Source organism: Piliocolobus tephrosceles, chromosome 21 (genome assembly GCF_002776525.5).
Source record: "Piliocolobus tephrosceles isolate RC106 chromosome 21, ASM277652v3, whole genome shotgun sequence".
Lineage (NCBI taxonomy): Eukaryota > Metazoa > Chordata > Mammalia > Primates > Cercopithecidae > Piliocolobus > Piliocolobus tephrosceles.
The window spans coordinates 34,249,763-34,275,668 of record NC_045454.1 but is presented as its reverse complement, the minus strand read 5'-3'; the positions used below and the strand labels follow the sequence as shown (position 1 = coordinate 34,275,668).

General features: G+C 57.5%; 2 protein-coding genes across 3 annotated transcripts; both read right to left on the bottom strand.

Annotated features, from left to right (window-relative positions):
• Nucleotides 1–94: 94 nt before the first annotated feature.
• On the bottom strand, nt 95–22,074 carry GDF1 (growth differentiation factor 1). The gene is made up of 7 exons (XM_023229707.3): nt 21,247–22,074; nt 13,036–13,216; nt 9,244–9,405; nt 8,360–8,507; nt 8,048–8,157; nt 1,522–2,140; nt 95–934 (listed from the first exon to the last, which is right to left on the bottom strand). The coding sequence occupies exons 6-7, from the start codon at nt 1,847–1,849 to the stop codon at nt 147–149; spliced, it is 1,116 nt and encodes a 371-aa protein (XP_023085475.1). The 5' UTR covers nt 1,850–2,140; nt 8,048–8,157; nt 8,360–8,507; nt 9,244–9,405; nt 13,036–13,216; nt 21,247–22,074; the 3' UTR covers nt 95–146.
• On the bottom strand, nt 2,024–25,671 carry CERS1 (ceramide synthase 1). Of its 2 annotated transcripts, XM_026456941.1 has the most exons (7): nt 23,666–25,671; nt 21,247–21,406; nt 13,036–13,216; nt 9,244–9,405; nt 8,360–8,507; nt 8,048–8,157; nt 2,024–2,140 (listed from the first exon to the last, which is right to left on the bottom strand). In XM_026456941.1, the coding sequence occupies exons 1-7, from the start codon at nt 24,500–24,502 to the stop codon at nt 2,098–2,100; spliced, it is 1,641 nt and encodes a 546-aa protein (XP_026312726.1). In that variant the 5' UTR covers nt 24,503–25,671; the 3' UTR covers nt 2,024–2,097. The 2 variants fall into 2 exon arrangements, with proteins under 2 accessions (XP_026312726.1, XP_026312725.1); XM_026456940.1 differs by lacking the exon at nt 2,024–2,140 and having other exon boundaries at nt 7,082–8,157; nt 24,415–25,671.
• Between the last annotated feature and the right edge of the window lie 235 nt (nt 25,672–25,906).

The window sequence follows — 25,906 nt, the reverse complement described above, 5'->3', positions numbered from 1 at the left end:
GGTAAGTGACCTGGAAGTGGAAAGGCCTCTCCGATCACCAAGACCGAGGGGCGCCCTCCCCAACCCCAGGCAAAGGAGTCCAAGGAGACCAGCAGAGCAGACCACGCGACGTTTATTGTTGGGCCCGCGTCCTCGCCCGCCCCGCGTTAGCGGCAGCCGCACTCGTCCACCACCATGTCCTCATACTGCCGCAGCACCACGTTGTCACTGTTGTCAAAGAAGAGCACGGAGATGGGTGACAGGCGCGCGGGCACGCAGCAAGGCAGGTCGGCGGCTCCCGGGGCGGCCGCGTGCATGAGCGCGCGCAGCACAGCGTGGTTGAGCGCGGGCGGCCCCCCGGACCCCGACAGCGTGACGGGGAGTGCGCACTGGCCCTGGCAGTAGTTGGCCAGGAAGCCACGCGGCGCAATGACCCAGCGGTGCCAGCCCACCTCGCGGAAGCTCACGTACAGCCGCCGCGCGCGACAAGCGCCCCCGGGGCCGCCGCCCAACACGGGTTCGGCGTCGCGCCGCGGCCGAGCCAGGGGGTGGCACAGGCGCGGGTCAAGGGTCACCAGTAGCAGCGAGGCCTCGGCCAGGCGCGCACAGGCGGCAGGGGCCCGGGGGCGCAGCGCCAGCGCCAGGCGGAGGCTGCTCGGCCATGAGGTGTTGTTAGCCCAAGCGGTGCCCAGCAGCTCCGCGCGCACTGGCGGCCCCAGGGCGGGCACCAACTGACGGAGCAGTACCGGCCCGGGGCCCGCGCCCACCCCCTGGCCCGCCTGCGACACGCTCAGCTCCCAGCCGCCTTCCGGGGCCGCCGCTGCCGCGAAACGCATCTCCAGGCGGGCCCGGCTCGGGCGCTCAGCGGGATCCACAGCCGACAGGTCGAAGACGACTGTCCACTCAGGGCAATGCCCCACAGCCGAGGCAGGCTCCGAGGCCCGGGTGGGCGCACCTGGGGAGGTAGGGACAGGACTTGGCTCGCGCTGCGTCCCCGGCCTGCCCATCGGGTCTTGGTTAGGGACAGGGAGGAAGGTGAACGCTGGGGCTCGGGACGCAGTCTGTAGGAAGGGTGTGAAGCGGTAGGGTGGGCTGATGGAGTGGGGGCAGGGCATGAGTCCCAAGGAAAGCGCCCTGCGGGGTGCGGGGGGTGGTGGGCTGCCCTCGGTGGGGAACATAGGAGGGTGGGGTGGCCGAAGTGGGAGACATGAGCCAGAGCCTGGGCCCCTGGGTTAGCTATGCTAGGGTGTGGGGGTGGCATCTGCAGGAAGGCATTACATAGTGTCAAGCGGCGGGGGTGGGGATGGGGTGGGGGCAGGGCTTCAGCATCAAGCAGGGGGACTGGTCTTGGGAACCCCCTGACGTGTCCCCGGCGTGCAGAGGATGAGGAAAGGGTAGGGTGCGGTGGCCGAAGTTGCTAGCAGCCTGGACAGGGCGGCTGGGGACCTTCGGAGTCGCTCGGGCATCCCCAGGCCACTCTCCAGGCTCGCCCCGCAAGGTCTGGCCTCCAGGACCAGTGCCCCCAGCGAAAGCCCCACTCACCGCGGTCCGGGATGTGGCGCACGATGTTTCCGGCGACCCCCAGCTCCTCCACGTGGCACGGTTGCAGGGTGACCCCTGGGGACATCCGCCGCGAGCCAGACCTGGTCTCCTGGGGGTCCCGGCGTCGAAACAGGCGCCACATGACCGGGGGAACTGGCCGGAGCCTGGGGGTGCCCTGGGGCGCATCGCGCAGCCCGAGAGCCTGGAGCAGGGCGGCGGCTGGGCCTGGAGGGACCGAGGCGCGGGTCGGGGGTAGCGAGGGCAGCAGGGGGACCAGGAGGAGGAGGAGGAGGTGTTGGCCGCCGGGACCTTGCCGCGGCGGTAGCATCTTCCTCCCAGGTGATGGCCAGAGAGTGCACAGGGTCCACCGCGGCCGGGGACCAGTGGGCTGAGGGCGGGGTCGGTGTTCCCTGAGGGGCGGGGTCCTGGGGGGCGTGGCCGGGGAATGGAGGCAGGATGAGGGAGCGGGGGTCCCAGGGGAGGTGGCCACGGCCCTAGAGGCGTGGAGTTGGAGAGGGTGGAGGAGCGCCAAGGATGGGGGGCGTGGCCGGGTCCACGGGGGCGGGGCCGAGGGATTCAGAAGCGCTTGTCCTTCACCAGGCCGTTCCTCAGTGGCTTCCTGGGGGCCAGAACCAGCGTAGGTTAGCCTGGGAGCCCCACGCGGCCGCCTGGCCCTCTTTCCTGCTTCTTCCCTGGCCATTTCACACCCCCCAGCTCCTCTTACCCGACCAGGCCCGGGCCTCGCCTTGTGGCTTCCTCCTCGCCTTCACCCTGCCCCGTAGGCATGTATGTCCCTCCTGTAACCTTGGTACTTCCTCCTTGCTTCCCTCTCCCCAGTTAAACCTTACTTTTCCCCTCCTCCCTGCCTCTCCAGGCCGCTGCAGGGCAAAAGCCACGCACCAGCCTGGGCCTGACCACTCCACTGCCTCTGCAGTGGGACCCTGCACGATCCTCCTCTCCTCTGCCACCCACCCCACGAAGACTCGTCCTTGGCTCCAGTGGCCCTGGCTGGCATCTGCTGTCCGCCTACTTCCCTCTTTTTTTTTTTTTTTTTTGAGACAGGGTCTTACTCTGTGGTCCGGGCTAGAGCTGTGGCATTATCATAGCTGGCTGTAGCTTCAACCTCCAAGGCTCAATGGATCCTCCCATCTCAGCCTCCAGAGTAGCTGGGATTACAAGGGCACGCCACTACTCCCAGCTTTTTTTTTTTTTTTTTTTGAGACAGAATTTTGCTCTGTTGCTCAGGCTGGAGTGTGGTGGCACAATCTCAGCTCAATGGAACCTCTGCCTACTGGGTTCAAGCGAGCCTCCTGCCTCAGCCTCCCGAGTAGTGTGGTGGCACCTGCTAATTTTTTATTTTTAGTAGAAAGGATTTCACTCTATCACCCAGGCTGGTCTTGAATTCCTGACCTCAGGTGATCTGCCCACCTTGGCCTCCCAAAGTGCTGGGATTACAGGCGTGAGCCACAGTGCCTGGCCCCAGGTAACATTTTTATTGTTTGTTGAGATGAGGTCGCTATGTTGTAGAGGTGAGGTTGCTATGTTGCCCGGGCTGGTCTCAAACTCCTGGGCTCAAGCATTCAGCCCGCCTCCACCTCCCAAAGGGCTTTTGTCACTTTCATTTGCTCTTCTCTTAGGCTGAAGCTCAGCTTCTCTGCATGCATTCCACAGCCAACTGGCTGTCCCCATCGATGGCTGTTGGTCTTTATCTGAGAGGAGATAAGCCCTGCTTGGACCTCCCATCTGTCACTTGTCTTCTGACTTTGCCTGCGATGCTTGAGACCGTGAGTGGTGTTTCTTCATTCACCCTTGTGGCTTCTCGATCCTTCCCATAAACAAACCTCCATGACACACTCTCCCCTTTTGGCTCTGGGATGACTCCAGGGATTCCATTTCTGCATCGACACCTTTGGTACAAGGTGGGGGTTTGCTCTGAGGCTTACGAGAAACAAAGACACGCCCTCACTGTGTTTTCCAGAGGGCCCCCACGCTTTCTGTTCCTGCTCTCCAGGATGGTCTTTAGTATTTGCCAAAGGTTTTAAGGTCTTAGGTCAGTTTCTCCACTCAGTTCCCACAGAGAGTATAGATTCCTCTAATGGTAAAGTTTAGCATCCTCGGTGATGGGTGCCCCCGCCCTGGGCCTTTTTATCAGAGCTTTCCTGCTGATTCTTGTTTGTTTTTTCTGCACAAGCTTCAAAGTGTTCTTTACCCACTCAGAAACAGCTGTCAGTATTTGCCTTTTGGGGTGTGGGTGGGGGTGTACCCACCTTGGGGGAGACAGCTTTTCTGGTTTTTTTCTTGTTTTTTTTTTTTTTTTTGAGATGGAGTCTTGCTCTGTCGCCCAGGCTGGAGTGTAGTGGCGCAATCTCAGCTCACTGCAACCTCCGCCTCCCAGGTTCATGCAATTCTCCTGCCTCAGCCTTCCAAGTAGCTGGGACTACAGGCATTCACCACCATGCCCGGGGTAATTTTTTTTTTTTTGAGACAAAGTCTCGCTCTTGTCCCCCAGGCTGGAGTGTGATGGTGCAATCTCGGCTCACTGCAATCTTTGACTCCTGGGTTCAAGCGATTCTCCTGCCTCAGCCCCCCGAGTAGCTGGGATTTTAGGCGCCTGCCACCACGCCTGGCTAATTTTTGTATTTTTAGTAGAGATGAGGTTTTACCATGTTGGCCAGGCTGCTCTAGAACTCCTGACCTCAGGTGATCCACCCACCTCGGCCTCCCAAAGTGCCTGGGATTACAGGCGTGAGCACCACACCTGGCCAATTTTTGAATTTTTAGTAGAGACGGGATTTCACCATGTTGGCCAGGCTGGTCTCAAACTCCTGACCTCAGGTGATTCGTCTACCTCAGCCTCTGAAAGTGCTGAGACTTAACGGGTGTGAGCCACCATGCTCGGCTGAGATGGCCTTACTTTGATTGACACCTTTCAGTTTCTATCCGCCACTGTGGGGAAAAGAGTCAGAGGGAGGTTACAGAGAGAGAAGGATGATACAGGCACTTTCTAGATGTTTCTTCATAGATGAGGAGAGGGAGACAGAGGAGAGGGGCCCCTTGAGGTCTTGCAAGTGTTTTGCCCCAAATTGCTGTCAACACCGATATGCTAGTGTTCCAGAGAGGGAGTCTGGGGTGAAACTGGGGGCTGATTTGGGATATTTTAGAAGATGCTGGAAATGTCAAACACGGGAGCTGGAGAATGGCACTCAGGGGAGCTCTGTGGGTAGGAGAGAAATGTGGGAGTTGGTGTGGATGAAGTGTGGGCAGAGAAAGGGCCCCAGAAGAGGAGGCCAGTCAGGAGGCCAGAGAGACAGAGCAGAAGTGCAGGGCAAAGAAAGGGCTTCAAGGGCCAGGCACAGTGGCTCACACCTGTGATCCCAGCACCATGGGAGGCCGAGCCAGGTGGATCACCTGACTCTAGGAGTTCGAGATCAGCCTGGGCAACACAGTGAGACCCCATCTCTACACAAATTGTGCAGTGAGTCAAGATCTCACCACTGTACTCCAGCCTGGGTGACAGAGCAAGGCTGTCTCAAAAAAAAAAAAAAAAGAAGAAGAAGAAGAAAAAGGGGAGGGGCCTCTTTGGGGTTAGCACCAAGAGAGCCACAGGGGAGCTGGATAGGAGCGGTCTTGGGGATGGGGGGAGGAAGACTGGGTACAGCTGGGTTTGAGGAGCACCCAGGAGGATCTAGGAATTCTGCTACAAGGGCGGGGAACAGGCTGATGAGGCCAGTGGCGGAGAAGAGCAGAGAGAGCGCGCATTCTCTCCTGGGTTGAAATGACCTTGAACAGGCAAGTTAGGTGGACATCCCTAGCCTCAGAGAGAGGGGGACTGTCGTTCACTGTAGCAGCAGGTGGACGCCCTCACCCGGCCACTGCTGCTTTCTTGGGGACATGTTGGCCAGATTATCAGTGCAGGAGATAACGATGATGGGGACAGCTGGTGCCCAGGAACCCTCAGGAGGGATGATGCTCCTACATGGGCCAGACACTGAGGCTGAAGCTCAGTTTTCTATTTTTATTTTTTGAGACAGGGTCTTGCTCTGTTACCGCAGCTGGGGTGCAGTGGTGCAGTTGTGGCTCACTGCAGCCTCAACCTCCTGGGTTCAAGCCATCCTCCAGCCTCAGCCTCCTGAAGTGCTGGGATTACAGGTGTGAGCTGCCATGCCCAGCCCAGTTTTTTAGACACTGCAGGGGCGGTGGCCGGTGCAGCAGAGGTGAAAATGGGATTTACAGAGCTTTGGTGCAAGTCACCAGAGTCAGAGAGAGGCGAGAGTCTCCCAATGGATGGCTGGTCCTGGCAGCCCCTGAGAGGGCAATGGGGGCTTTGGACAGAAGGGCTGGGTCGTGACAAGGACATGGGAGTGACCACAGGAAGCTATGGGTGTCCGTGTAGGAGAGAAGGGTACTGGCTACCCACATCACCAGGGGTCCCGCGAGGGCCATGAGGAGGACGGGGTTCAGAGGAGGGATACAGATGAGGGGTCCTGGAGGTGAGGCTGCTCAAGAAGCAGCAATGGGGTGAGGAAGAGATCAAGCCAATTAATTGCTCTCTGATTTGCTTCATGCCTCCCGAGTTATCTAAAAGTGGTTCTCAGTCTTGGTTTTCTGGAGTTCTGATCCCAATTGAATTTTCGGAACCAGGCAAAGTGGCTCATGCCTGTAATGCCAGCACTTCGGGAGGCTGAGGCGGGAGGATTGCTTGAGGCCAGGAGTTTGAGACCAGACTGGGTAACATAGTGAGATCCCATCTCTACAAAAAAATTAAAAAATTAGCTGGATGTGATGGTGGGTGCCTGTGGTTCCAGCTACTTGGGAGGCTGAGGCGGGAAGATCACTTGAGCCCAGGAGGTTGAGGCTGCAGTGAACTATGAGCCAGTGCACTCCAGCCTGGGAGCCTGGGCGACAGAGTGGAACCCTGTCTCTAAACAAACAAACAAACAAAAAAAAAAAACAAAGAAAAGAAAAAGAAAGAAACAGGCTGGGTGCGGTGGCTCACGCCTGTAATCCCAACACTTTAGGAGGCTGAGGCGGGTGGATCACTTGAGGTCAGCCATTGCCACCTTTGGAAGACTCCTTGGGGAGACCTAGCTGATCTCTGGAAAATTCCCGACTCAGGCCGGCTGCAGTGGCTCATGCCTGTAATCACAGCAGCTTTGGGAAGCTAAGGCATGTGTGGATCGCTGGAGCCCAGGTGTTTGAGACCAGCCTGAGCCACATGGCGAAACCCCATAAAAAATACAAAACTTAGCACAGTGTGGTGGTGCGTGCCTGTGGTCCCAGCTACTTGGGAGGCTGAGGCAGGAGGATCACTTCTTGGGTCCGGGAGGCTGTGGTTGCAGCCAGCCGAGATTGTGCCACTGCACACTCCAGCCTGGACGACAGAGTGAGACCCTATCTCAAAAAAAAAAAAAAAAAAAAAAAAGAATTCTCAACTCATGCTCAAAGGACAGTAAATCTAACACCCTCAAAAAGAGGCTCCTAATGCCGCATCTGCCAGAACCCATGTGACCCTGCCCCAGTCCCACTCAGTCAACACCAGCTCGAGCCAGAAGTCTTGAAGTCTTGAGTCATCTTTGATTCTTTTATTTCTGTTTCATCTACACCCAAGGCGAATCTGGTGGGTTCTCCCTTCCAAACAGGGTGGGGGGTCTGAGGCTCCTCTGCCTGGCTACAGCCCCGGATGTGTTAAATGTCTGCATCTCGCACCTCCCATTGCAAAAAACATCACGGAGCTCTGAGCCACTGCTTCCCTGAAACCATCGTTCCCAGGTCACTGATGGCCCCCACTGGCCAAATCAGAGGGCCGGCTGGTCGGCACCTTCCAGAGCCTTCCACAACCTCCTGTCCTGGCCCCTGCTCAAACACTCCTCACATTGCCTATGAGACACTGCACACCTGCTTGTCACCCAATTCGGCCTCCGTTCATCCCTGGCCCAGGCGCCTGCCTGCCCGCCCCCGGCCTGGGCTGTCTCCTTCCCCAGGACTCCTTCCTGGGTTGGACTGTCCGAGCTCCCAGCCCCAGCTCCTGTTTGGCTGGGCAGTGGGCTCCCCTGCCAGACTCGGAGGCCAGGACGTCTCAGCCCAGATGGAGCCTGGGCTCTCTCTGCGGCCCTGGGCATTCCTTCCTCCCCAGCCCCACTGCCACCGGCTCCAGTGGGGACATGGGTCGGAGGTTGTCATCCAGCCTGGTCAACAGCTACTCCTCACCACTCACAGGGCCCCAGCTCGTCCACTGCGGCCACACCAGCCACTAGGCCTGGCCCTCAGTGTCCCCACTGCCGAGACCCTGCCTGTTGCCCTGCCTGCCCCTCCCCAGCCTCTCCCTCCCCTTCCTCACTGTCCTGTCCTTCAGGGTAGTGGCCACATTGTCCACATCTTTATTGCAGTCTCTGTTTTGGAGTAGGCTTGGGGGGCAGCATCCGCGTCGGCCTCATCTGCTGCTGGGTCTTGGGGGCCTGCCCATGAGCATGCTCGGACAGGCGACACTAAAGGAGGGAATGCGGGGTGCGGGCCCCTCCACACTCACTCGGCTTTGCTGGGCTTCAGGCTTTGGGCCTCGGCCACGTCGTACTCCCGCAGGTCCTTCAGCTCGCGCACCTGGCCTGTCAACACCTTGGCTGCAAACGCCACGATGTACTGCGAGAGGGGAGGGGAGGTGCTGGTGAGAAGTAAGCCTCCCTCACCACCGCCCTGCTGACAGCCGTGTGCTCCTGTCCCAGGCCCTCCACACAGGTTGTCTGCCACCTAACGTGCCCCTCTCCGGACCTGCCTGAGGAGGGGACAGGGATGGGGACAAGGACGGGGCCGCCACTGTGGAGGAGGGCTGGGGACGACTCACCAGGAACCAGTAGAGGTTCATGAGGGTGAGCAGCAGCAGAAGCGCATTGAAGAAGAAGTAGAAGGGGATGTCAGGCACCGTGCGCAGACTGCAGTGACAGGTGGCGTACAGGACCTTGAGCGGGAACCAGTAGAGGCGGAACCAGAACCTGCGGTGGGAGGAGTCGGGAAGCCGTGGGTGGAGGGAGACCACCCAATGCCTGTCCTGTACCGTCCTGGACCCATCCTTGTCCCCTTTCCCTATCCTTGCCCACCTCTGCCCACCTGTCTCCACTCCTGCTCTGTCCTTCTCCTACCCTGCCATGCCCCGCCCACCTCACCAAGGCCCCACCTCCTTCCCTGCCCCGCCCACCTCACCAAGGCCCCACCTCCTTCCCTGCCCCGCCCCACCCCTTACCTGCCAGGCCCCACCCGCCTCACCAAGGCCCCACCTCCTTCCCTGCCCAGTCCCTCTCCTTCTCTGCCAGGCCCAGCCCACCGCACCAAGCCCCCACCTCCTTCCCTGCACAGTGCCCCCATTTCTCTGCCACATCTTGCCCACCACACGAAAGCGCTACCTCTTTCTCTGCCTAGCCCTACCCCAACCCTGCTTGGCCCCACCCCTGGCTTGCTCTGTATTAGTCTAGCTCCTCCCCTTCCATGCCTGGCCCAACCCACCTCACCAGGCCCCTCCTGTTCCTGGATCCACCCATCTCACCTGGCTTCATACCTTTTTCTGCCCAGCCCCACTCCTAGCCCAATTGGCCCCACCCTTGTCCTACTCCTTTCCTGTATAGCCCCGCCCCTTCACAGCCCCACCCAAATCATGAGGCCCCTCCCTTGCCATGCCACACCCACCTCACCAGGCCACACCTCCCTCCCTGCCCAGGGCTCCCTGCCACTCACCAGCTGAAGCCAAAGCTGAGGCAGCCCAGGTCTGCTGCCAGGGCATGCAGCCGGTGGTAGGAGCCACTGCGGGACTTGAAGTAAATGTTGAGCTTGGTGAACTCAAGCTGCACGTCACTGATATCGTGCAGGAAGAGCACAAGGATGCCCACATTGTGGTACCTGGGGGAGCAGCAGGCAGAGAGAGGGCGGCTCACATTAGGGGACCTCCACTCTGCACTAAGGCCCCCAGCACAGAGTCCCTGGGCTATACCTCAGGCTCCCCGTGGGCCTCTCCAAAACCACCCTTCCTGGCTCGCCTGCCCTGCCCATCTCCCCTTCCCAGGATGCCCTTTCCTCACTGCCCCCTACTTAGCTGTGCACCCCGCAACCAGACCCTCATCTTCCCTGCCTCAGTGTCCCCATGTGGCCCAGGGGGCTCCGTGTAAGATTATTTTTCTTTTGAGACAGGGTCTTGCTCTGTGGCCCAGGCTGGGGTGCAGTGGTGTGATCCGGCTCACTGCAGCCTCAAACTCCTAGGCTCAAGTGATCCTCCCACCTCAGCCCCAGGAGGAGCTGGGACTACAGGAGACCAACACCACACCCGGCTAATTTTTTAAATTTTTAGTAGAGACTGGGTCTCGCTATGTTGCCCAGAATGATCTCAAACTCCTGGGCTCAAGAGATCCTCCCACCTTGGCCTCCCAAAGTGCTGGGATTACAGGCGCGAGCCACTGTGCCTGGCCTTGGAAGTTCCTTGCTGGGCCCTCCTCATCTTGGTGACCTCTGACCCTCTGTGACCCCCGACTCTCACAGGCCTGGGCCACTCTGTGTCCAGATCCTCTATGAGCTTGTCCCTCACTTTGGACATCACCACCATGGTGAGACTTCCAGGTCTGGATGTAGATGCAGGAAAGGCCTCTGCCCCCAGCCCATTAGGATCCTTTTTTTTTTTTTTTTTTAACTTTTTTTTTTTTTTGAGACAGAGTCTCGCTCTTGTTACCCAGGCTGCAGTGCAATGGCGCAATCCCAGCTCACTGCAACCTCTGCCTCTCGGGTTCAAGCAATTCTCCTGCCTCAGCCTCCCGAGTAGCTGGAATTATAGGCATGCACCAGCACACCTGGTTAATTTTGTATTTTCAGTAGAGATGAGGTTTCACCATGTTGGTCAGGCTGGTCTTGAAGTCCCGACCTCTATGTGATCCACCCGCCTCGGCCTCCCAAAGTGCTGGGATTACAGGCTCGAGCCACCGTGCCCAGCCCCGTTAGGATCTTAATAAGCCCGAAGACCATCCCCTATCCTTCTGCAGAGTCTCCACCTGACAGATGCGCTGCCCGAGGGGACTGGATTCACCCTGGACATGGGGAAGTGTCTCTCACCAAGTCCCTGTTCCTTGCTCTGTCTCCCGACAGCTCCTGGGCTCCTGCCACAGGTCCTTTGCACGTGCTGTCCCCAGGACCCAGCGTGCCAGTGCCTGACGTTCAGCACCTCCCTTCACTCCTTTCAGTCTCTGCTCATCTGTCACCCCCAGACCAATGCACCTACACCTAACACATCTGAGCCAGAATTTTTTTTTTTGGAGACACAGCCTCGCTCTGTCACCCAGGCTGGAATGCAGTGGCGAGATCTTGGCTCACTGCCACCTCCGCCTCCCGGGTTGAAGCGATTCTCCCGCCTCAGCCTCTTGAGTAGCTTGGACTACAGGCACCCATCACCATGCCCAGCTAATTTTTTTATTTTTAGCAGAGACAGGGTTTCACCATGTTGGCCAGGTTAGTCTCGAACTCCTGACCTCAGGTGATCTGCCTGCCTCAGCCTCCCAAAGTGCTGGGATTACAGGCATGAGCCACTGCACCTGGCCTTTTCTCCATATTCTTATCACCTTCAAATGAACTGTTCCTTCCTTCCTTTTTTGGTTCTATCATCCGATTCCGCCCTCTAGAGAGCCTTGTCTGATAGAAGTTTCTAGAACTATGGGAATGTTCTAAACCTGTATTGTCCAACATGGGAACCACCGGCCACTTGTGGCCAATGAGCCCTTGAACTGTGGCTTGTGTAGCTGAGGAATGGAATGGGGGCTTTTAAAAATTATTTTTTAAACTAACCAGACGTGGTGGCTCACACCTGTAATTGCAGCACTTTGGGAGGCCTCGGCAGGTGGATCACTTGAGGTCAGGAGTTTGAGTCCAGCCTGGCCAACGTGGTGAAACCCCGTCTCTACTAAAAATACAATAATTAGCCGGGTGTGATGGCATACACCTGTAATCCCAGCTGCTTGGGAAGCTGAGGCGGGAAGATTGCTTGAATCTGGGAGCCAGAGGTTGCAGTGAGCCAATATCATGCCACTGCACTCCAGCCTGGGTGACAGAGCAAGACCCTGTCTCAAAAAAATAAGTAAATAAATAAATAAAATAAAGTAGTTTTAAAAATTTATTTCTTTCTTTTTGAGATGGAGTCTTGCTCTGTCGCCCAGGCTGGAGTGCAGTGGCACGATCTCGGCTCACTGCAAGCTCTGCCTACCAGGTTCACACCATTCTCCTGCCTCAGCCTCCCGAGTAGCTGAGACTACAGGCGCCCGCCACCATGCCCAGCTAGTTTTTTGTATTTTTAGTAGAGACGGGGTTTCACTGTGGTAGCCAGGATGGTCTCGATCTCCTGATCTGCTCGCCTCGGCCTCCCAAAATGCTGAAATTACAGGCATGAGCCACCGCGCCCGGCCTAAAAATTGATTTATTAGAGACAGGGTCTCCCTATGTTGCCCAGGTTGAACTTAAACTCCTGGGTTCAAGTGATCCTCCTGCCTCAGCCTCCTAAGTAGCTGGGGGACTGCAAGCATGAGTCACTGCTCCAGGAGTTTTACTTAAGTTTAATGAAAGTTGAAAGGGCTGCCTCTTTGTTGCTCTATTATTTGTGGGCCGTGGCTACTCCATTATTGCAGCTAGGGCAGCTAGTCCCATAGAAATAGTAGATGAGCAGTGTATTTCATTTTAAAGTTTCCATCAGCCACATTTAACGAGAGGGAAAAGAACAAGTAATATTAATTTTAATAAAGGATTCTAATTAATTCAACATATCCAAAATATTGCCATTTCAATATGGAGTCGAGATAACAAGGCCAGGCGTGGTGGCGCACGCCTGTAATCCCTGCACTTCAGGAGGCTGAGGTGGGAGGATCACTTGAGCCCAGGAGGTCCAGGCTAAAGTGAGCTATGGTCACGCCACTGCACTCCAGCCTGGGTGACAGAGCGAGACCTTGTCTCAAAAAAAAAAAAAAAAAAAAAAAAAAAAAAGAGAGAGAAATAAAAGGGTGGATAGGATACTTTCACTCTTGTTTGTATACGAAGGCTTTGAAGCCGGGGTGGATTTTATGCACACAGCATGGTGAGGTTTGGACAGACTCCATCTGAAAGGCTCAGTGATGGCCGTGGTTGGTTCTGGAACATCAGGGTGCGTCAGCTGCGTTCACAGCCATGCCCCCATTGCTTGGGCATGGTAGGTGCTCAGGAACTCCTGGGTATGTGACCTGGTTGGTCAAGGGCAGCGTCTGAGGAGCTGGGTGGGTGAGTGGGGTGGGGTGGCTATGGCTCTCAGGGCCTGTTTCACTCCATCCCTGCGGAATCTCCCTCAGGAATCTCCAGGCCACATTCCCTCCTCGGCCCTCCTCCCTCTGGCCTGTGCCCTTGTTGGACCCCTGAGCACTCTGACCTGATGTGATCCCCTCCACGGCCGCCTCTGTGCCCCGTGGCAACATCATCAGCCTCCGCACTGTGTGGGCTGTGCCTCGGCCCCCTGCCACCCAATCCTGTCCTTACCGGAAGGCGTAGGAGGAGACGATGAGGATGAGAGTGACCACGTGATGGACCAGCATGACCACCGAGTCCTTGCGCCAGGTGTCCATGTACAGCGTGGCGTAGATGGAGTGGCCATAGAAGCTTCCCTGGAGCAGGTAGGCGGCTGCGATGTCCCGCGGCACCGCCATGCCCGGCATCCAGTCTGGGGAGAGCCAAATCTCGCAGTCAGGGGCCTGAGAAACCTCTAGACAACCCCACCACGACCCAGTGACACCCTCCAAGCCACACGTGTCCTCCCAGTACACGGGTAACCATGCGTGTCTGACTGCTGGCTTTCCATTCCCAATTCTTCTTCTTATTATTATTTGAGGAGTCTCCCTCTGTCATCCAGGCTGGAGTGCAATGGCGCGATCTCAACTCAGCTCCCTGCAACCTCCACGTCCTGGATTCAAATGATTCTCCTGCCTCAGCCTCCTGAGTAGCTGGGACTACAAGCGCATGCCACCAAGCCTGGCTAATTTTTTGTATTTTTACTAGAGGTGGGGTTTCACCGTGTTAGGTGTTAGGATGATCTCGATCTCCTGACCTCATGATTCGCCTGCCTCAGCCTCCCAAAGTGCTGGGATTACAGGGTGAGCCACTGCACCCGGCCATTTTGTTGTTGTTGTTGTTTTTTGAGACAGAATCTCGCTCTGTCACCAGGCTAGAGTGCAGTGGCACTATCTCAGCTCACTGCAACTTCCACCTCCCAGGTTCAAGTGATTCTCCTGCCTCAGCCTCCAGAGCAGCTGGGATTACAGGCACCGGACACCACGCCTAGCTAATTTTTTTGTATTTTTAGTAGAGACGGGCTTTCGCCATGTTGGACAGACTGAACTCGAACTCCTGACCTCAGGTGATCCACCCGCCTCAGCCTCCCAAAGTGCTGGGATTACAGGCGTGAGCCACTGCGCCCAGCCTGGAGGGATTTTTATTTTAGGAAGAGTTTTGGGTTTCTAGAAAAATTGTGCAGATAGGACAGAAAGTTCCTTTCTCTCTTCTGCCCCAGCATACCCACAGATTTCCATTTCCCTGGCTTTAAGTGGCATATTTGCTACAAATGCTGAACTATTATAGACACATTATTAACATTATATACATTTTAAATTTTATATATATTTTTAAATAGATGGTCTTGCTCTGTCACCCAGGCTGGAGTGCAGTGGTGTGATCATAGCTGACCGCCTGGGCTCAAGTGATCCTCCCACCTAAGCCTCCTGAGTAGTAGCTGGGACCACAGGCACCCATCACCATGCCTGGATAATTTATTTCTTTTGTGATTTTTTTTTTTTTTTTTTTTTTTGAGGCGGAGTCTCGCTCTGTCGCCCGGACTGGAGTGCAGTGGCCGGATCTCAGCTCACTGCAAGCTCCGCCTCCCGGGTTCAGGCCATTCTCCTGCCTCAGCCTCCCGAGTAGCTGGGACTACAGGCGCCCGCCACCTCGCCCGGCTAGTTTTTGTATTTTTAGTAGAGACGGGGTTTCACCGTGTTAGCCAGGATGGTCTCGATCTCCTGACCTCGTGATCCGCCCGTCTCGGCCTCCCAAAGTGCTGGGATTACAGGCTTGAGCCACTGCGCCCGGCCTCTTTTGTGATTTTTGTACAGACAGAATCTTGCCATGTTTCCCAGGCTGGTCTCGAACTTCTGGGCTTAAGCAATCCTCCTGCCTTGGCCTCCCAAAGTGATGGGATTATAGGCACCCACCACCTCGCCCAGCTCAACGCCCCTTCCTGTTTTCATCTTTTTTTAAATTTTTTTTTTGAGACGGAGTCTTGCTCTGTAGCCCAGGCTAGAGTGCAGTGGTGGGTCTCAGCTCACTCCAACCTCCATATCCCAGGTTCAAGTGATTCTCCCACCTCAGCCTCTTGAGTATCTGGGATGACAGGCACCCACTACCATGCCTGGCTAATTTTTTTTTTTTTTTTTTTTTTAAGACAGGGTTTCACCATGTTGGCCAAGCTGGTCTTGAACTCCTGACCTCAGGTGATCTGCCCGCCTCGGCCTCCCAAAGTGCTGGGATTACAGGCATGAGCCACCGTGCCCGACCCCCTTCCCATCTTTACTTTAACAGGCCCCTGCCTTGTGGGTGATCTGGGCCCACTGCCTGCAAATCCCTGGCCCTGACAGAGGCGGCTGCCCATGGAGTCTTGCCGTGCCCGGGCGCACCATGCCGCCAAGCGCAGGGTCTCCCACCAAGCAGGTCCTGCCTCACCTTCCCCTCCTCCTGCTTCCTGGTGCACCTGACCCCCACACTCAGGTGATGGGGGACATCCCAGCCCACCCCACCATATCCCCCCCCCTCTCCTCAGCCACATCCCCAGGACTGCCAGACACCAAAGTCAAGGGCTATGCTCTGGACAGGCACAGTGGCTCATGCCTGTAATCCCAGCACTTTGAGAGGCCAAGGCAGGAGAGTTGCTTGAGTCCAGGAGTTCGAGACCAGCCTGGACAACATGGCGAGACGCTATCTCTGCAAAAAAATATATAAAAATTAGCCGGTTGAGGTGTTGTATGCCTGCAGTCCCAGCTACTCGGGAGGCTGAGGTGGCAGGATCACTTGAGTCCTGGAGGGAGGCAGAGATGGTGGCGAGAGCTGAGATGTTGTCACTGCACTCCAGCCTGGGAGAGACAGCTAGACTCTGTCTCAAAAAACAAACAAACAAACAACAACAACAACAAAACAGCAGGAAGCCACGCTGTGCACTGCCCATACCAACCTGGAACTCTCTGGGTTGCTCCCTGTTCTCTGGCCACTCCCTTTCTGCAGACCCCCAAGACAGACCCTCCAGCCTCCATCTGCGGCTTCCTGGCCCCTGCCTTGGTGACCTGCCCTGCAGCCCAGCTGCCTCCAGATGCCCCCATGAACCGCCTCTGCGACAACTTTCATCTCAGCCTCACCCCTTCTGCAGCCGAGTTACACTAGGACCCCCATCCAGGGTCCCCTCTTTGGTCCATGCCACCCCCACCCCGGTCCAGGCACTGCTGTCTCCTGCCCACATCTTCCCAGCGATCCCTGGCCCCCGTGACTGTCTGTCCACTATCCTCACTCGGACCTGATGGCCGTGTACACACAAACGGTCACTATGACCCAGCAAGTCCACTAAGGTGTGTGCCTGAGAATGGAAAACAGGGACTCAAAGAGATACCCTGTCCACAGCAGCACACAACCAAAAGGCAGACACAACCCGAATGTGCATCAATGGATGAAGAATAGATAGGTTACCTCCACACAGTGGAATACTATGCAGCCATGAAAAAGAATGAAGCACTGATCCATGCTACAATGTGGGTGAACCCCAAAAACATGATGCCGAGTAAGAGAAGCCAAACACAAAAGATCACACAGTGTGAGACTCCAGTGATCTGAAATGCCCGGAACAGGCAAAGCTACAGAGACAGCAAGCAGATTGGTGGCTGCCAGGGGCTGGGGTAGAGGACTGGTGAGTGACTGCTAATGGGGACGGGGTTTCCTTTTGTGGGGGATGATAATGTTCCAGAACTAGACAGAGGAGGTGGTTGAACAACACTGTGAATGGACTAAAATCTGATGAACTGTTCGCTTTAAAATCGTTAATTTTTGGCCAGGAGGCAGAGGCAGAGGAGTTGGAGACCAGCCTGGCCAACATGGCAAAACCCGGTCTATACTAAATATACAAAAATTAGCTGGGTGTGGTGGCGCATGCCTGTAATCCCAGCTACTCGGGAGGCTGAAGCAGGAGAATCACTTGAACCCAGGAGGTGAAGGTTGCAGTGAGCTGAGATCGTGCCATTGTACTCCAGCCTGGGCGACAGAGCGAGACTCTGTTTCAAAGAAAAATAAACAAATACATAAAATAAAATGGTTAATTTTTTTTCAAATTGTGGACCGGGCACAGTGGCTCACACCTGTAATTCCAGCACTTTGGGAGGCCGAGGTGGGCGGATCACCTGAGGTCGTGAGTTCAAGAGCAGCCTGACCAACATGGAGAAACCCCATCTCTACTAAAAATGCAAAATTAGCTGGGCATGGTGGTGCATGCCTGTAATCCCAGCTACTTGGGAGGCTGAGGCAGGAGAATTGCTTAAACCCAGGAGGTGGAGGTTGCAGTGAGCCAAGATGGTGCCATTGCACTCCAGCCTGGGCAACAAGAGAGAAACTCCGTCTCAAAAAAAAAAAAAAATTTTTGGCAGATTTATATGGCAAAAATGTATCATCTAAGCCATTTGTTAAGTACACATTGTTGTGCAACCATCACCAGCAGTCATCTCCATAACAATCTCCTCTTCCCCAATAGAAACTCTGTCCCCATTAAACAGTCTCTCCCCATTCCCCTCCACCAGCCCCTGGCAGCCCCCCAGCCCACTTTCTGTCTCTATGAGTGGGATGACTCTAGGAACCTCATGTAAGTGGAATCACATAGTATTTGTCTTTTTGTGATTGGCTGAAATGCCTAATTTCAAGTTACATAAATTTTACCTCAATAAAAAATGGAGGCCAACTGAGGTGGCTCACGTCTGTAATCCCAGCACTTTGGGAGGCCAAGGTGGGTGGATCACTTGAGGTCAGAAGTTCAAGACCAGCCTGGCTGACATGGGGAAACCCCGTCTCTACTAAAAATACAAAAATTAGCCAGACGTGGTGATGCACACCTGTAATCCCAGCTACTCGGGAGGCTGAGGCAGAAGAATCACTTGAACCCAGGATGCGGAGCGTGCAGTGAGCCGAGATGGTGCCACTGCACTCCAGCCTGGGCGACAGAGCCAGACTCTGTCACAAAAAAAAAAAAAAAAAAAAAGAAAAATTGGGTGAAACTCTGAAATGCCCTGATCCTCTGCATCCTGACTCTCCAGAAACATCCGAGCGTGAGCTTTCGCCCCTGGCCACCTCGCTGGATCTGTTGCCCACCTTTCCAACAGGGCCCCCCCACCCCTCCTGCAGACTTACCTCCCCACAGGATGGGGGGATGTCCTGGCTTAGTTCAGGGGTCTCAAATCTCCTCTCTTTCCTTTTGTTTTTTGAGAAAGGGCCTCACTCTGTCACCCTGGCTGGAATGTAGTGGCACAATCTTGGCTCACTGCAGCCTCAACCTCCCAGCTTCAAGCAATCCTCCCGCCTCAGCATCCCCAGGAGCTGGGACCACAGGCACGTGCCACCATATCCAGCTAATTTTATTTTTTTATTTTTCGTAGAGATGGCGTCTCACTATATTCCCAAGGCTGGTCTCGAACTCCTGGGCTCAAGTGATCCTCCCACCTTGGCCTCTCAAAGTGCTGGGATTCCAGGAGTGACCACTGCACCTGGCCTGTCCCACCTCTTCATACTCGTGTCCCACCTACTGTTGGGTCACTCAATGCAATCCCTGCCTTGTCTCCATCCCTGAATCCAGAATCTTGGTCTCCCCGATCAGCCCCCATCTCTCAAGACCCTAGCATCATCCTCACCCTCTTCCTTTCACACCACCTCTAGGGTGGCAGCAAATACTATTAGCTCTGCCTTCTAAACGTTTCTAAAATTGGCCACTTTGCTCCCATCCCCTCCCCTCAACTCAGTCCTGGTGGGAGTCCCTTCGGGCTCCAGCTCCTGCCATCAGCCCCCTCCTGGACCCCTGGGGTAGATGCCCAACCCGGGGTGACATCCCTCCTCTGCTCCCAGCCCACAGGTAAGTAACGAATCCTGACAGCAGCCTCCGAGGCCTGGAAGGCATGGCCTCCATTCATCTGAACAGAAGTCACTGCCTCTCCTGCCTGCCCCAGGCACCTCCAGGCCCTCACTCAGTCCCCTTCAGTGGGGCCACCCCATCCCTGCTAAAAACTGCCCCTCCCCACCTCCCCAACACAGCACACTGCCTCTTCTCTCCACGCAAGTTTTCTCATCCACACTTATTGATGTTGATAAACTGTGTACTTCACTGTGTGTCGCCCCTGCCACACGGCCAGCTTCATGGGGGCACAGGGCTTTCTCTGACCATTCCTAGCTGTGTCTCCGCTCTGGCATATAGTAGGCGCTCAATAAATGAGCATGGAAATAATCAGCTAACTTGTGAGTATCACTTACAAAAAGCAATTAAGGCTGGGCGAGGTGGCTCACGCCTGTAATCCCAGCACCTTGGGAAGCTGAGGTGGGAGGACTGCTTGAGGCCAGGAGTTCCAGACCAGCCTGGCCAACTTAGTGAGACCCCATCTCTACCAAAAAATACAAAAAAATTCTGTGGGGGTAGTGGCGCACACCTGTGGTCCCAGCTACTCAGAAGGCTGAGGTGGGAGGATTGCTTGAGCCCAGGAAATCAAGGCTGCAATAAGCCGTGATCGCGCCACTGTATTCCAGCCTGAGCCAAAGAGTAAGACCGTCTGAAGAAAAAAAAAAAAAGGGCCGGGCGCGGTGGCTCAAACCTGTAATCCCAGCACTATGGGAGGCCGAGACGGGCGGATCACGAGGTCAGGAGATCGAGACCATCCTGGCTAACATGGTGAAACCTCGTCTCTACTAAAAAATACAAAAAAAAAAAAAAAAACTAGCCGGGCCCAGCTACTCGGGAGGCTGAGGCAGGAGAATGGCGTAAACCTGGGAGGTGGAGCTTGTGGTGAGCTGAGATCCGGCCACTGCACTCCAGCCCGGGCGACAGAGCGAGACTCTGTCTCGAAAAAAAAAAAAAAGAAGAAGCTAGAGGCAACTCCATACCCAAAATGTTAAGAGAGGCCGGGCATGGTGGCTCATGCCTATAATCCCGACACTTTTGGAGGCCGAGGCAGGCAGATCACCTGAGGTCAGGAGTTGGAGACCAGCCTGGCCAACATGGTGAAACCTCGTCTCTACTAAAAATGCAAAAATTAGCCAAGTGTGGTGGTGCGTGCCTGTAATCCCAGCTATTCAGGAGGCTGAGGTAGGAGAATCACTTGAACCTGGGAGGTGGAGGATGCAGTGAGACGACACCGTGCCATTGCACTCCAGCCTGGGTGACAGAGTGAGACTGTCTCAGAAAAAAAAGAAGAGAGTTCAATCATGGGTCATCCGTCTAAAAGGAAAACTGAGCAACAGCTAACACCTCCCCTCTAGGGTATCAAGGTGTTACATGGGAACAGTGGCCCCATGGGTGGCACATCCACTGTACACTCTGGGCTCTGTGCCACCAGGAGCCCTCTAGGCTGTTTCCATCACATGGCAGGAAACAGCTATCCCGTCTGTCCCTGGCCCACAGCCCTGGTGGTCCTCACAGCCCCTCTGCCTCCATTACAGATGGGGTTTCCTCCATCAGCCTGCCCAGTGGCGATGCCGACCCTGCCCTGCATTCTCTGCCAGGACAAGTCACAGAGAGCACGCTGCAGTCACCTCCCTGCCCAGCCCACCCAGAACTCAGGCCACATCCATTCCAATCAATTGGACACAGCCACTTCTTATCATCTTTTTTTTTTTTTCCCCCAGAAAGGGTCTCGCTCTGTTGCCCTGGCTGGAGTGCAGTGGCATGATCTCAGCTCACTGCAACCTCCACCTACTGGGTTCAAGCAATTCTCCCACCTCAGCCTCCCAAGTAGCTGGTACTACAGACGTGTCCCACCACGCCAGGCTAATTTTTTGTAGAGATGGAGGTCTCACCATGTTGCTCCACCTGCTCTTGAATTCCTGTGCTCAAGTAATCCTCTCACCTCTGCCTCCCAAAGTGTGGGGATTACAGGTGTGAGCCACTGAGCCCAGCCCACTTCTCATTCTCATCATCTTTTTTTTTGGAAATGAAGTCTTGCTCTGTCACCCAGTCTGGAGTGCAGTGGCAAGATCTCAGCTCATCGCAACCTCTGCGTCCCGGGTTCAAGCAATTCTCCTGCCTCAGTCTCCAAAGTAGCTGGGATTATAGTCGCCACCACCACACCCGGATAATTTTTTGTATTTTTAGTAGAGATAGAATTTCACTGTGTTAGTCAGGATGGTCTCGATCTCCTGACCTCGTGATCCACCCACCTTGGCCTCCCAAAGTGCTGGGATTACAGGCGTAAGCCACTACGCCCCGCCCTCTTTTTCTCTTTTGATAAGAGACAGGGTCTCACTCTGTCTCTCACGCTGGAGTGCAGTGGCGTGCTCATAGCTTCCCTTGGCCTCTAACTCCTGGGCTCCAGCGATCCTCCTGCTTCTACCTCATGAGTAGCTGGGACCACAAGCACCTGTCACTGCCTCGTGTCTTTGTTTTAAGCAGAGCTCTCCCGGCCATCCCCTCAGGGCCCCTACCGTAGAAGACAGATGGTGGGTCGTGGAAGAAGGGGTAGTCGGTGCCAAACAGCAGGTAGGCACTGTAGCTCCAGCTGCCCAGGTAGAAGAGAAACTTCCAAGCGCTCTCGGGCATCTTGGCGGCATCTCTGGGCTGGAGGCGGCACCGCTTCGCCAGGGGCTATGGGGGAGAAGACGGGCGGGCAGCCATTGGTGCTGGGGGCCAGAGACTACACCTCCAGGGTGGGGAAACTGAGGCCCAGGGACTCCCCAGGCCGGGCAGCACTGGGAAGGCCCGTCCCCCATGCCCACAGCCACCTGGAGCATAAACAGAGCCCACAGGCACCTGCCAAGGCTAAACTTAGTGCCCAGCTGTCCGGCTGGGGCGGTGCTGGGAAGGGAGTGAGGGAGGAGGCTCCGAGGGGAGAGAAGGGGAGCAGGAGGGCTCTGAGGGCCGGGAGGGGGACACTTGGGCTTACGGTGAGGGAGACGGATGGATGCGTCAGCCCGAGGGAGTTGGGCTGGTGGGGGTGACCCATGAAGGGAACACGGAAGGGTTTATATGGTGGCATCTTGGGAAACACAGGGAGCCCCATGGGACTGAGAGAGGGGAGAGGAAGAACTTGTGAGGAAGTCGCCCCCTCAGTGGGGGAATTTGGAGAGACCAGAGACTAGAGGGCTGGGAGAGACTGGGGGGAAGGTGTGGCGGGGACATGGGAACTTGGGGACGATGAAAGGGGAGGAGGGGCTGGAGGGAGAAAGAGGGGACAGGACGCGGAAGAGGTGTCACAGGCGAGCTGTGACCCTGAGGGGGCATCGGGAGTGCAGAGGAAGCTGCTTGCTCCAAGGCAGGGGTTAGGGAGGGCGGTGGGTAGGGGGCCTCAAGCTCCCTGGGGGCGGGGCGCCAGAGCTGCCCGGCCAAGCCCCGCCAATGGACAAGTCCCGCCCCCTTCCCAGAGCCTGAGGGGGCCGGAGCCCAGAGCACCCAGCAGTTGTCATGGAGACAGCTGGAGCCCGCTCCGGTAACCCCTGGCAACCAGGCTGCTGCCAAGAAGATGAGCTTTGGAGCACCCGGCAGCCCCTCCACCCATTCTTGAGGAAGGGCGAACCTCGAAATGGGGTGAGCACCCTACCCAAGCTGGGGAGAGCCCCCGGGCTCCGCCCTGGTAGTCTACCAGCGGCCACATCCTCCTGTCCCGTGGGGGTGGGGGGCCGCATGCCCTCTTGGGCCTGGGGTTTCCCAGCTGGAAATGAGGAAGAAGGCAGGGGCAACAAGCAGGATAAAGACCATTGCAGACCCAGGAAGGGGCCCTGGACAGCCCTGTCTCCCCCTCCCACAGCAAGGGGGTGGCTGGGGTCTCTCCCCCATGTGGGTGATATGGGGAAGGGAGTGGGGAGAGTGGCAGTCAGACAACAGCCCATCCTCGACCTCACAAGGGCCAGCCTCTTCCCGGCCAGCAGAGAAAGGCCCCTTTGTTGGCGCTGGGCACACTGTCCCTGAACCCTCCAGCCAGACGGGAGGGGTGACACCAGCTGGTCCACGGGGGTGTCCAGGCCAAGCTAAAGGCCCAGACACCTTCCAACCAGCTCCTGCCACAGCGACCCCTCCCCAAGGAAGGGAGAGGGGTCAGGCGCCAATGTCACCACCATGGTCACTCTCCAGCAGGGGTGATGGTCTCAGGAGAAACTGGGGAATTCTACTGTCGCCTCTTGGAGGCAGCATAGTCCAACCCTGAAGCCCCGGGCTCCAAGGGAGCGACCACTGGAGTGGCCAGATCGCGCAGGCCTTTGCCATCCCTGGTCGGAGGGTGGCGCTGACCTCAGACAGGCACAAGGCAGCGACCGGGCAGCTCCTGCCTCTTCCCGATTGCAGCGGCCAAGCTGGCCCCGCCGCCGCACGGACCCCGCAGAAAACGGGCAGCGGACCTCGCTCCGGGCCAGGGCGCAGCCCGCATGGCAGGGACGCGCATGGCGCAGGCCGCGGTGCGCCGAGCCCTCCCTTTCCCGGTCCTGGTCTTCTCAGTGTCTGGCTCGGCCCTGCCGGAAAGAGCGCTTGGCGGCCGGAGCTATCCACCGCGCGGGGCCCCCTGGTCCCAAACTGACCGGAAAGGGCCGTGCCTCGGTCCCTCACGTCTCAAACATCCCACCTGTCTCGGGCCCCCTATGTCCCAGACTCACCCCAGCCTGGCCACACCCCCGCATCCACCCGGTTCCCCCACGCCGCACTGACTGAAGGGGGCGCGAGGCGGCCCGAGAGACCCTGTCCCGGCGCTCCAACGTCCTGGGCCTCTCCAGCCCGAGGCCCCCACCCACGTTTCGGCGACCCCTTCATCCGCAGCAGCCAGCAATGGAAGAAAGGAACGTGCCGGCGGCCCGAGGTCCCCGGTCCCGGCTTCCCCCAGTACGGGGTCCCCTCGTCCAGGACCCCCGCCACACTGACCCGAAAGAGGCGCGCGGTGGCCGCGGAGCGCAGCGCGGTCCAGCCCAGCGCTCCGAGCGCCAGCAGCAGCAGCTCGGGCGGTGCCAGGTGCGCGTGCTCAGCCAGGCCGCGGCGCGCCAGCCCCCAGCCGCAGTCCGTGCAGCCCCGCGCCGCCGCCAGCGCACTGCCCCAGCCGCGCCGCACTAGCTGCGCGTAGCTGGGCATGGGCTCCGGCCCCGTCGGCCCCGCCACGGGCTCCGCCGCCGCCATGCCGCCAGCTCGCCCGCCGTCCCCCTCGCCTGCGCCCGCCCGCGGTAGCCGCCGGAGCCGCGCGCCCCGCGTCACGCGCCTCAGCTGGGCCGGGGGCGCGCGGGCGGGAGAGCGGAGGGCGGAGGGGCGGGACCGGCGCAAGCTCCGCCCCGCTGGGGGCGCGGCTGGGGGGCGGCCAGCGGGGACGCGGGGCGCCCTAAAGGTAGGCCCGCGCCCCCGCCCGTTTCCCAGCAGAAAAACCGAGGCACGGGGAGGCGGGGGCCGGAGCTGGCTGGGGGCCCGTTGGACCTGGACCCCGAGAGACTCCGCGTACCGCCCTGTCGCGCCCCCATGCCTGTCCCACGCGCCCCCCGCTCCCCCACCCCACCGCGCCGTGCCCGTGACGGGGGGCACGGGGGACACTAGCAGGCAGTCCCCTCGGCCGGCGACCCCCGCTCCTCCCGGCCCTCCAGCACGCCACGCCGGTCCCGCTCCATCGCCCCGGCCCGCTCGGACCTCACCATTCTCAGAGCCCTCGCTGCTCCTCAAGGACCCGAGGCCTGGCACGCCTTGGCACAGTCTTGGGACCATCCCGTGGTCTTCCTGCATTCAGGAGGCATAGCCTCAATGAAACATTCTCATTCTTCAAAAGGAAACGGCCCACGCGAGGGCGTTGGGAAGCGCATCTAGTGGAGACGCAGCCCTCTGCCCTACACCAGGAGCTTGACAATGGGGTTCCAGCCTGGACGCGGGGACCCTGGGCACTTCCCAGGCATCTTCTTCTGCAGGTCTGCAGAGCGGGCTACTGGGACAAACGTGTAATGGGGGCTGCTGAGATTAGGGGGTTCTCTGAGGGTCACTTGCTGCTCTGTGACCCTGGGGAACCCCGGGGGCCTCCCCAACATCAGGTTAATACAGGAGTTGCAGGGAGGCCGCAGGAGTGGGTGCCAACGTGGGAGAGACTCCCAATCTGGATTGACTATGACATCATTGGGACCACCATTAGTGACTTTCCAATGCACCGTTCATTGACAAGGCCCTGTGCCCAAAGCCCCTGAAGGCCATCAAGGAAGATACTGGTCACCTCTGTTAGGACTGCCACCTCCCCAGGCACTGCTGCACTCCCCTGCCAAATCCTAGCCCCCAGGATGTCCCCACACCTGGCCTTCAAGGTGCAGGATGCAGGGATGAGTCCTGCAGCAGCCGCACTGTCTCCCACACACCCGCACCTGACCTTCAGGGGCACAGGTGAACACACGTTCCCTTTGCCCCACACCCAGTCCCCTACAACACATCCAGGTGGCCCTGCATCTGGCCACTTCTCTGCATCTGCACAGCCTTGCCCCCACCCCCGACCACCACTACCCTCTGGGGTTCTGTCAGGTATCCTGGCTTCCTCCTCACCCCATGGAGGTGAGAAGGAGGCTGTGACACCGTTGGGCCTGTTCCTCCTCTGTTTGCAGCCCCCTGTGGCTCCCGTCCCGCTCAGGGAAAGCCCAAGTCCTCACTGGCCGCCCTCACAGCATCCTGTTTCCCTCCATCTGTGGGCTTTCTTGCTGTTCTTCCAACATGCCAAGCTCTGTCCTGCCTCAGGGCCTTTGCACTAGCTGTTCCGCCCCTCCCCCCGAAATGCTGTTCCCCTAGGTACCGGCATGCTCTTCTGTCACCTGCTTAGGCTGCCACCGAATCTGAAGTCCCACACACCCCTCATGTCTGCTTGGCACTTGTCACCATCTGCCCCTACATACATACAGCTCCTCTTTTTTTTTTTTGAGTTGGAGTCTCACTCCGTTGTCTGGACTGGAATGCAGTGGCGCAATCTCAGCTCACTGCAACCTCCGCCTCCCGGTTTCAAGAGATTCTCCTGCCTCAGTCTCCCGAGTAGCTGGGATTACAGGCGCCTGCTACCACACCCAGCTAATTTTTGTATTTTCAGTAGAGACAGGGTTTCGCCATGTTGGCCAGGCTGGACTCGAACTCCTGACCTCAAGTGATCTGCCCATCTTAGACTCC